At 35.9% G+C, this 12,055-nt stretch overlaps 1 protein-coding gene and 1 pseudogene across 1 annotated transcript; both read left to right on the top strand.

The window, feature by feature from the left end:
* Positions 1 to 1,176: 1,176 nt before the first annotated feature.
* LOC120216557 lies at positions 1,177 to 4,414 on the top strand. Its single transcript, XM_039213932.1, has 5 exons — positions 1,177 to 1,617; positions 2,028 to 2,951; positions 3,105 to 3,419; positions 3,555 to 4,048; positions 4,147 to 4,414. Exons 1-5 carry the CDS (start codon positions 1,177 to 1,179, stop codon positions 4,412 to 4,414), a joined length of 2,442 nt encoding a protein of 813 aa, XP_039069863.1.
* Positions 4,415 to 4,759: 345 nt separating this feature from the next.
* On the top strand, positions 4,760 to 6,461 carry LOC120216580 (annotated as a pseudogene).
* The last annotated feature ends 5,594 nt before the right edge of the window (positions 6,462 to 12,055 follow it).

The raw sequence follows: 12,055 nt of genomic DNA, 5'->3' as shown, positions 1-12,055 counted from the left end.
CTGGGGGGGGTCTTCCAACATGTCAGGGGTAATGTGGCATAAACCAAAAATTGAGCTGCCAATTTTTGAGGGAATTAATCCAAGGGGATGGTTACAAAAATGTCTTAAATATTTTTCTCTTTGTAATATTGCTGATGAGCAAAGAGTTGAAGTGGCTTCAATGTATTTAGTGGGAAAGGCTGAAATATGGTTTGATGGGTACATTATGCAAAAACATCATGTTACTTGGCATGAGTTTGAGGCAGACCTATGTCATAGGTTCATTGACAAAATTTTTGCTGATATAGTGGAGGAGTTTACAGAGTTAGTGCAAAAAGGGAATGTGGAAGAGTATCAGGACAGATTTGAGGAATTGCAGCCACATATGTTGTTATAAAATCCTACACTAGGGGAAGAATTTTTTGTTTATCTGTTTGTTAGTGGGTTAAGGGAGGATATTAAACACAGAGTTAAAGCTTTGGAACCTAAGTCAATATCTGAGGCATGTAGGCAAGCTAAGCTATATGAGCTGTCTTTGGAGTTTGAAGGTACAAGATTGAGATCAGCTTTCAGAAATTCATCCTACCCAAACCCTATATCTACTCAAAAGCCAACTCAAATACCAGTACAACAGAAGAATGCAGCCAACATATCACCAAATCAGAATTTAATGGATTATAGAAGGCAGAATAATTTGTGCTTCAAATGTGGAGATAAATTTGTTCCAGGTCATCAATGCAAAATTAAGCAGTTAAATATGATGATTGAAAACGATACTGTTCTACAATCAGACAGTTTTCCAGCAGAATTAGAATAGTAAATAGTGCAAGAAGAGGAAATCTTAGAAATCTCTATGAATGCTATTACTGGATGTATTGGTTATAATACATTAAAGATACAAGGAACAATTCAAGGGAGACCATTAAATATATTGATTGACATTGGTAGTACCCACAGTTTTCTAACTCCTCAGTGGGCTGATGTTGGTAATCAGATTACCACTCCTCATCCTTTGATTATTACAGTAGCTAATGGACAACAACTTTACAGTTCAGCAAGGTGTAATGGGGTGGAATGGAAGATGCAAGGGCACTCTTTTATACATGATTTTAGACTACTTCAGTTAGGGGCAGTGATATGGTATTAGGTGTGGACTGGATGAAACTGTTTAGTCCAATCCTAATGGATTTCAATAACATGACACTGAGTTTTGTATACAAAGGGGAGCAAATTATTATACAGGGTCAACAACAATCTAATTTTCTGCAGCAGATTTCAGAAGCTACCCTATTGAAGATGACATCTTCTGATTCATCTATTTTGGGATATGTAGTACTATGCACTATGTCTGATGGTTCTAAGAGTATTCCTACAACTATTCAACCTCTTTTGGACCAATGCCAATATATTTTTGCTGAGCCTACAGGTCTGCCTCCTACAAGAAATCATGATCATGCTATTCCTCTTAAAACTGATGTTGTTCCAACTAATTTAAGGCCCTATAGATTTCCACATCACCAGAAAATTGAGGTAGAACTGCAGATTGCTAATATGCTCTCCTCATCTATTATTCAACCAAGCAAAAGTCCTTTTGATTCTCCATGTCTTTTTAATCAAAAAGAAGGATGGGACTTGGAGGTTTTGTGTAGACTATAGAAAGCTAAACAACATGACAGTAAAGGACAAATTTCCTATTCCTGTGGTGGAGGACCTATTGGATGAGTTGCATGGAGCAGTATATTTTTCCAAAATTGATTTGAGGTCTGGATTAAACCTGAGGATATCTATAAGACAATATTCAGAACTCATCAGGGCTACTATGAGTTTAAGGTAATGCCATTTGGGCTTACAAATGCCCCTGCTACATTTCAAGCTCTAATGAATGAATTATTTAGTTCATTTCTTAGAAAATTTGTCTTGGTTTTTTTGATGATATCCTAGTCTACAACACTTCTATGGAAGATCATATTGTTCATCTCCAGTTAGTTTTGGAAGTTTTGAAGACTAATCAATTATTTGCTAAGATGTCCAAATGTTTCTTTGGACAGACCCAAGTAGAGTACTTGGGTCATATTATCTCAGTTTCTGGGGTTTCTACCGACCCTTCTAAAGTGACAACTATGGAGAGTTGGCCTGTGCCAAAATCTCTTAAATCATTGCGTGGATTTTTGGTATTAACAGGTTATTATAGAAGGTTTATTAAGGGTTATGGTACAATTAACAAACCCTTGACACAGATGCTTAAAAAGGACAACTTTAAGTGGACTAATGAGGCTTTAATGGCTTTTGAAAATTTAAAGCAGGCTATGTGTGTTGCCCCTGTTTTAGCATTACCATATTTTGGTAAGTGTTTTTATTTGGAAATAGATGCAAGTTCAGGAGGAATTGGGGTTGTATTATCTCAGGATGGAAGACCTATTGCTTATCTTAGCAAGGCACTTAGTCTTAGACATGTTGCCCTATCTATATATGAAAGAGAGTACCTGGCTATTCTATTAACAGCTTCTAAATGGAGACATTATTTAGAAAGCATTCCCTTTGTTATCAAAACAGACCATGAACCTCTCAAGTATTTATTAGAGCAGAAATTAACTACTGCTATTAAGAAAAAGGGATTGACTAAAGTGTTGGGGTTAGACTACTCTATTCAATACAGGAAGGGTAAATCTAATGTGGTTGCTGATGCACTCTCTAGACAGTGGGAATATCAAGGTCAATGTTTGGCTATGGGTACTACATTAATCATTCCTAGATGGGTGCAAAAAGTGGAAGATAGTTACAAAGATGATAAAATTGTTGCTGATTGGATATCTACATTAACAATCACTCCTAGTGCTGATCCTAGATGGAAGTATTCTAATGGTATCCTTAGATTTCAAAACAGGGTTTATATTAGAGCTACTGGAGCTCTAAGATTACAGATCCTTCAAACTCTACATGACTCACCTCAAGGTGGTCATTCTGGTACACAGGCAACTTATCAAAGGATTAAAGCTTATTTTTACTGGCCTAGGTTAAAGGCTATGGTGGCAACCTAGATAAGGTCTTGTGTAGTGTGTCAACAAACTAAGATTGAACATGTGGCTAAACCAAGACTCCTACAACCTCTGTCTATTCCTCATCAGGCTTGGGAAGTAATCACTATGGATTTTATAGAGGGCCTACCTACAGCTTTGAAGAAAGATTGTATTTTGGTGGTTGTTGATAAGTTTACTAAGTACAACCATTTTATAGCTTTATCACATCCCTATTCTGCTGCTGAGGTAGCCAAATTATATTTGGATACAGTTTATAAGCTTCATGGCCAACCTAAAATGACCATTTCTGATAGGGACAAAACATTCACTAGTCTTTTTTGGAAAGAACTAATGAAGCAATTAGGTACTAAAACCTTATTTAGTATTGCTTACCATCCAGAGACTGATGGTCAGACAGAAAGGGTGAATCAGTGTTTGGAGCAGTATTTAAGGGGCTGATGTTTTTTTCAACCTAAGCAGTGGGCTAAGTGGTTGTCTCATGCAGAGTGGTGGTATAATACTACCTACCACACTGCCTTAAAAATTACACATTTTCAGGCGTTGTATGGCTATAGGCCTCCTACTATGATTTGGCAGACAGACTCTAATGTACAGGTTGTGAATGAATTGATGAACAGAAGAGAAAACATTAGACAATTAATAAAGCTAGCAAGCAACAAGATGAAACAGAAGGCAGACAAGAACAGAACAGAGAGAATATTTACAGTTGGGGATTCAGTTTACTTGAAGTTACAACCATATAGACAAACTTCTTTAGCCCTGCGAAAAAATTTAAAGTTAGCTGCAAAATTTTACGGGCCTTACAAAATTATTGAAAAAATTGGTGAGTTTGTGTATCGATTGGATTTACCTGAATCGTCGCGTTTACATCCAGTCTTTCATGTAAGCCTTTTGAAAAAGCATATCGGGAACTCAACAGTCTTTTCCACCGTTCCTCCTGCAATGAACGAAGAAGGTCATATTCGAATCGAACCTTATAAGGTGCTGGGCAGAAGAATAATCAATAGGAAAAACAAACCTGTTACGCAGTTGTTGGTGCGATGGACGAACCTTGATGAAACAGATGATACGTGGGAGGATTATACCGTTCTGCGAGGATAGTTTCCAGGATTTGATTCTTGGGGACAAGGATCGATTCCAGCGGGGGTATTGTTACAGTAGGTGAGGGAGAGCGTGGAAATGAAGAGGGAATTGGGGGAGAAGGAGGTCAAGGGTTAGGGATTGAAGATGGAGAATTGGGGATCGAGATGCGAGAGGGGAGTGAAATTGGGAATTTAGGGATTAAAGCAAAAGAAGGAGAAGAGAGATATTTACCTTCTGAGTTGGAGCAGATCGAGTACATGGGACAGGGGGAAGTGGATCAACAAACATTTTCAGTCCAGGAAGAGATGGTGTAGCCCAAGTTCGGTGGCCCAAATACCTGTGAAGAGCAAATAACAATAGTTTGTTATATCTGTTGGATAGTACTGCCAGCTGACATATATGAATTTACAATTCTAGCCCTGTAACTAAATATACAATGGCTGAGAGATCTTTAATTTCTCAAGTAATGAATGAAGCATTTCTTTCGTCTGAAATCTCTAATTCTCTAATTCCTTCTTCTCGAATCCTTTCTATTTTTCTTAATCTATAACAATCAGCCTTAATTAATTTTCTTTCTCGGATTTACACTTCAGAAAATGCAATTAATTTAATTAATCATATTGGAATCATTTACTTTTTTGCAATTTGATTGGTTTGAAACAGAATAGTTTTACAGCAATAACGAAAAAAATACAAAACCATAACCTAAATTAATAGGCATGTCGCGGAGGCCAGTGAATCCCTCTAGACCTTATGGCGACGCCGGCGGCGGAGCTGCTCTCTTTTCTCTTTCCAAGCCTCGTTCTCCGCCTTTTGTCGCCATTTTTCTCACTGTCCTGGTACTTTTTCCCCTTAAATTATAGATTTTTTATTTAATTATGCTTCTATAAGTTTCTTCTTTTTTATTCATTATTATAATTTTCAGGGAGTATTGATTATTGTTGCGTATTTCCATAGCGGATCAGGTTTGATTTTCTGATTAGGTTCATTAATTAATCATTGATTAATCACTTAATACGATAATATGTACCAAATGTTCTTATGTTTATAAGCTGATGTTAAATAATTTTCCCCCTTTCAGGATCCGCCTTAAAGAACCTTGTTTCCAGAGTGGAAGGTAAAACTTATAAACTAAATACTATCATTTAAACAGTATGATATTGCTGCATATTTTCAGTCATTTCCTCTTGTAATTGTTTCGGATGCATTAGATTACTTGTCTCCAAGATATCTCAACAAGACTCTACCAGATTTTTGCACGGGTATCAGCAGATGGAGTCGTAGTATTTACAGGTAAAAGAAGATTAAGTTTTATTCTGATCCCTGAACTTGCAAGTCATATGTCATATGTGCTTGTCTATCCCGTAATGATCCTTGTTTGCTTGCTGATGATTTCAACCACTTGGTTTCCTATTTAAATTTAGCTTTTTATTTCTAATTATGATTGATTCTTTGACTGTTAAGATCTACAGCAATTCTTTACTCATTCCTTGCATTTTAAGCTGTATCTATGTCATAATGACCGGATTCTTCTCCATGTTCCACTTTTCATCGATCATTGTCCTGTTTGTGTTATGAAGGAAAAAAAACATGCATTAAACAAATGTGTTATATCTGATTACAAAGATATAATCTGAGCCTTTTGACATACCAAGAACTTTTATATTTGTTACAAATGTAGGTTTTCCAGGTCAGCGGAAAGCTAAAGCTGCAGATGTGTCCAAATATGGAAGGGCGGTAAGTGGCTGTTACTATCTTCATCAGTTACTGTTGCATAAGCCTTTTAAATGAACGAGTGGTATTGCGTGTTTCAGTTTCTTTGATTGTTTTTCTTGCTGAGCAGTTCTTCGATGTTCTGTTTCTGTAATATTGAAGCCTGTCATAAACAAAATGTGAAGGTTAAGATGCTATCCAGTCATAAATTTTGAGATTTATATGAATTATCTTCCCCTTACCTGTAAGTGGTTTTTGAGATAGCTGAACTAAACGTGACATGCTGAAGTGATTATTGATATTTGAAGGCTAAGCTGAGGAGCTCGACATGGTGGGCACGATACTTTGTCCAGACGAGCTTAGAGGAAAATGAAGTAGCGGCCAAGAAGTTCAGTAGTGCCGCAGAAAAGAGCTCATATACTCCGAATTGCCAAAATTTTCACTTGAGGTCGTACCACTGATTTGTTTACATGGTAATTTCTATTTCACTTTGTTGCAGTTTCATAGTGCAGCTGATAGTTTAAGTTTTGGTTAAAAATATTTATATTTATGTTGTTTTCGTTGGCATACTTTTTAATTCCATCAAATATTTGATGTATTCTTTAATCCATATTATTTTGAATCAATACATATTCTTCTTTTCTTTAATGTGCGGAGGGTGAAGATTGTTAACAGCAATATAACTTCGGTTCCCTTGCTTCTTGTTTGCATACGAATTTGAACAGCGGTCTCAACGTCGTATTATGTTGGCATTTTGTAATTTTAATAAATAAATGCGACGCAACCGATTGCATATATAACCAAACCCATAGCATATTTCCAAATCTAATTTAAATACTTGTTTCCAACTCTAATCTTAGAATTTGAAACATTCAAATAAATATCTTCTTTTTTCTTAGTTTTGAATTATAGTTTATTTTTTAAGAGTATGTTATGATTGTAAAGTAAAATTTGTTTAAAACTTTCTTAATTTATTGATAATGTACGCACCAGGTATGGAGTCAAGATTCTCCCAACCTTCATAGAGCTCTAGCCCTGGTACATACACCCTGCAGACCAAGAAATAACTTCTATTCGACATTTCCTGCCTTCAATGTTTCAAACAAGCAATTCCATGGTCAAATCCCTGTCGAGCGAATTGAAAACCCCAAATTCGAACGGATTGAAAATAAATTCTTCAATATTCAACATTTCTTAATTCTTTGGGCTTGAAAAAAGATTCCCGAAGGCTCAACATTTCCGAATTTTCTGGGATTGGAAACAGATTCTTCAATGCTGAACATTTCTTCATTTTATGGTAAAACTGATTTTTGCAGCGAACAAATTGAAAACCCAAGTTGAACAGTCAATTTCGTGTATGTGGAAGACATGAATTCCTGTAATTTGAAGAAAACAAAAACAATTTAAGACTGAATTGAACTTCTTTTGAAGACACAAAAAAAAAAACCCGTTAATTTTTATTGATAAAAATAGAAGATTTGAATGAAATGCTTACATGTAAAAGATAACATATATTATTTTTATTGTTTAAATTCGTATCCTAGATGATAGGAAGGATTTATGATATAATCTTCCTGAAATTAGGGTTGTTGGGACAAGATGACTTGTATTCAAAACTTATCAGATACGAAACCGGCGTACCGATTTGAAAATCTTCTTATCAATTTGTTTTTGCTTAACTACCGCGTATAATTGAAAAATTCTATAACACTCGACTATTTAAATATATTCAATTAAGTCACTCGATTATTTAAATATATTCAATTAAATCACTCGATTATTTAAATATATTCAATTAAATCACTCAACTATTTAAATACATTCAATCAAGTCACTCAACTATTTAAATACATTCAATCAAGTCACTCAATTGTTTAAATACATTCAATTAAGCTATTTGTCGTTAATATTTAACAAAGAAACTGATGTGACAGTTAAAATATTTTATAATTACACATTTGGTCGCTGATACTTATATATATTCTATCAATTTGATCATAATTTTAATAAATTAAAATAAACTTAACCTTCAAAGCTAGTAATAGCAACAAACAAATTACAAGCCAATTTGACTATGCAAATCGTGACTTTTTTTTTGAAATAGATGTACTTTGTATAAATAATGTTACAAAGTACACCACCTCAAGGACCTCTTTAAAAAACCTCCCTAAACCTATTTGGAGGAAAAAGAGTGTGCCTTGAGGTGGTTAATACAGAAATAAAGATCCTTCAATTACAAAATTTGATATAAAACCCCAATCCGACCATCTAAAGAAATTCTGGCCGAGCACAATGGAACCAACCCCCTAACAATATTTCTACACTGACTGTAACAATATTACAATGAGGTTGTAATTCAGCAGCCAAAAACAAACAGTGAAAAGCAACAGACCAACGTGCCACAACTAACAAGATACTAACACAGAGGCAGCAACCAACAAAGGCATCAGACAAATAGAAAAGCATCCGGACATCGAGCAAAATCCTGTATACATGGAAACTTCGCTGGCCACAAAAAATACATCCAAACTCCTATCTGCAACAATGTTATATTAAAGATTTGATCTACTGTAAAAACTTTACCCTCAAACCTAGAATTGTTTCTACTCAGCCATATAGTCCACATCAACCCGAAGAAACCGATGTGCCATAAAAACAGATTTTTCCTTCTAATTTTCTGAGAAAACCATATTTGAATTAGCTCAGTAACGTTACTAGGAAAAACAATATTGACTTCCCATACCTTACACCATCGTTTCCATACATGCCACGAGACATCACAGTGAAGCAACAAATGATTTTGATCTTCTATAAAGCAATTACAAAAAATGCAAAGCTGATTAGCGTTACAATCAATGCCTCGCTTAACCAATTCAGTAACCACTGGCAGTCTTCGATGCTTAGCTCTCCACACGAAAGCAGAAATTTTAAGCATAACATACTTGCACCATACCCAATTCCAACTAGGATCGTCCACTTTACCAACAGAATCCATTTTGGAGCAATAATCCTTCGTATTATAATTACCATCAGAAGAGCCTGTCCACTTTAATCTATCCGATCATAGACCATGACAAACAGCTATTTCAAGTACGAACATGAACTCCCTCCAAACATCCAATTCCCAAACAAATAATACTCTTCTGAGCTATATATTCCACTCCCAGACACTGCCAACCCAATGCCCAAATTCTGTAACACAACCAGATTTTTTAACCATAATCCCATAAATTTTCGGAAAGGCATCTTTTAAAGAGAGAAACTCAGTCCAAAAATCTGACCATAACTCAATTCTGGATCCATTGCCCAAAACACATCTTACCTCAGCTATGAAACCATCCCCATACAAAATTGTCGGATTAATAATGTCTCGCCACAACCAAGAAGATTTCCGATAATTAGTAGCTCTAGGCAAAATCGAATCTGGGATATAATTATTTCTCGCAACAATAATCTTTTTCCACAAACACTGACTGTCCTCAGAAAAACGCCAAATCCATTTATTCAGAAACGCTCTATTCCTAGTCTTGACGTCGAAAATACCCAAACCCCCATGAGATTTCAGATCACAAACATTAGTCCACTTGATCCAATGAATCCCTCTAAAAGAATTAATATTCCACAGAAATCTCACTATAAGCGAATTAATCAACTCAACTACGCTTTTTGGGATAGAAAAAAATGATATAAAATAAACTGGTAGGTTAACCAAAACAACCTTAATTAGAGTTATTCTACCCCCAAACGAAAGCAATTTACCTTTCCAACTTTGAAGACGATTTCTTACTTTGTAAACGATAAGTTGCCACATCAACTTGGAGTTCTTTTTGTACCCCAGAGGAAGACCCAAATACGTTGTAGGTAGACTTGCCCAACCATACGCAATCGAATCATCCCATTCACAAACCTTCCTATCTTACACGTTAATCCCATAAATATTTGTCGTCTTCATATTTAGCATTAGCCCAGCCGCTACCTCAAAATTTTTGAGCACACGACACATGTTTTTAATATTTCCAGTATTTGCTTCTGAAAAGAAAATGAGATCATCAGCAAATTGGATATGAGAAACTTCTACTCCAGAACCAATTATAACCCCTCCACATAAACCATATAATACTGATTTCTTAAGTAGCCCACTAAGAGCTTCACTAACAATATTAAACAGAAACGGAGACAACATACACCCTTGTTTGAGACCCCTCTTAATTGAGAAACTCTTAGAAGGGCATCCGTTAACTAGGACAACAATCGAGGGCATTGAGATACAAATATAAACCCACCTCCTCCATCTTCTGCCGAAGCCCATTTTTTTAATATTAGACTCAAAAAATTCCAGTCTACCGTATCATAAGCTTTACTGAAATATGCCTTAAACAAAACATCTTATTTCTTACTTTTCCTCAGCTCATCAACAACTTCATTAGCAATCAAGGAACAATTTGTAATATGTTTTCCGACCATAAAAGAAAATTGTGTATCCCCAATCACTTCTCCCATACAACTAGCCACCTTTCTCGCCAAAACACGAGCCACAATCTTATATAATCTACCTACCAGCGAAATAGGCCTGAAATCCTTCGGAGCAACAACTTCAAATTTTTTAGGGATGAGAGCAATAAAAGATTTGTTGAAGGATAAGTTTTCAACGTTCCCCCAATAAAACTCATCCATAAAATGCATTACATGACCTTTTATGGATAACCAAAATTTCTTGAAAAAATCCAAGTTAAATCCATCCGAGCCCGGAGCTCTTGATCCATCCGATGCTTTAATAGTGAGCCACACTTCTTCTTCCGAGAAAGGACTTTCGATGAATCTTCTAGTGGCTGCAGTAATTCTTTTAATTTGAACATCAAACCTCTTCACTAGGAGAGTTCTCACTTCATTGTAGCTATCTCTAAAGTATGTAACGAAAGTGTTTTGGATATCAGACTATTTTTTGTAAAAAGAATTATGCACTTTCAAAGACGAAATGAAATTCCTGCGACCTCTTTGTGCTGCAATTAAATGAAAAAATATGGTATTATTATCCCCCTCCCTGAACCACTTGAGCCTAGATTTTTGCAACCATTCTCTTTCTTCTTTCCTCAAAACTACCCACAACCTTGCTTTCAATGACGTGATCTCGGATTGAACTGAATTACTGCTCAGATTTGACAAACACAATTTCTCTAATGAATCAATTTCCTTCCCAATCTCAAAAGCCGAATCAATGTTGTTTGCACGTATAGCACTATCCCACTCCTTAGTCACTTTCTTAGCTGACGACAACACAAACTGCACACCTTTGCCTATGTTAGCTTCACACAGACCAGAAATTTTGTCGAATAAAGTAGGACCATCCGCCCAATGATTAAACATTTAAAAGGCCTGTAAACTTTTTTAGACTTCTTTCCTCATAACAGAACATGATTATGATCGAACAGACTTCTAGGAAGGGTCCACTGCATCAGATTTGGAAATAGGCAAGCTATTTCAGTCGATATAAGGAACCTGTCAAGTCTACTTTCTGCCATATTCACACCTCCCCTAAACCAAGTGAAAACACTCCAAGAAATTAGAACCTCAATCAATTCCCACAGAGATATAAAATTTTCAAAAATTGAAATAGACTTCGATATATCATGGCCACCTGTTTTTTCCAAATCAGATCTCACAGAGTTGAAATCACCTCCCACAATAATCGGCAGCTTCCAGTTTTCAATAACCTCATTCAACTGATCAAAAAAGATCGTTCTATCACTATGTGAATTTGGGCCATAGACATTTATGATGCCTATTTCCAAGTTATGTCGAACCAACGTACCTTTCAATGCTACAATTATTCTAAGAGTTATATAACAAGAAACACGAAATACACTACTATCCCACAAAGTGATCAAACCACCTGACGCACCTTCTGTAGGTGAGACAATCATTTTCATATTAAGACTACCTTTTAACCTTCTCTCAACAGAAGTAGAAATTAAATTGGCTTTAGATTCTTGAGACATAACTACATTCGATTTTTGAGATTCCACTACCCGACTAATATCCCTAATCTTTTATATCCTCCATATATCTCTCACATTCCAAGTTAATACTGATAGGCCGTAATCCATTTAATAACAAACCCCACAACTTAGAACAAGGCACATATAAGAGGCTTTCGCAGGGATTACCCGACGTCTCCAAAGATTCCAATCTCTCAAGCACCCTCTCTCTTGAGACTAAAAATTGCACGCCTAACGCCTCACCCA

Source organism: Hibiscus syriacus, unplaced genomic scaffold (assembly GCF_006381635.1).
Source record: "Hibiscus syriacus cultivar Baekdansim isolate YM2019G1 unplaced genomic scaffold, ASM638163v2 tig00110162_pilon, whole genome shotgun sequence".
NCBI lineage: Eukaryota > Viridiplantae > Streptophyta > Magnoliopsida > Malvales > Malvaceae > Hibiscus > Hibiscus syriacus.
Note: the sequence above shows the minus strand (reverse complement) of the source record. Positions and strands in the feature narration are given on the sequence as shown.

Bases quoted from the DNA above. Each gene is read 5' to 3' on its own strand.
- LOC120216557 (XM_039213932.1), top strand. From the start codon at position 1,177: ATGACACTGAGTTTTGTATACAAAGGGGAGCAAATTATTATACAGGGT. The intron at 3,420-3,554 runs GTGAATCAGTGT...ACACATTTTCAG, and splicing joins CTGATGGTCAGACAGAAAGG to GCGTTGTATGGCTATAGGCC. The intron at 4,049-4,146 runs GTTGGTGCGATG...CTTGGGGACAAG, and splicing joins AACAAACCTGTTACGCAGTT to GATCGATTCCAGCGGGGGTA.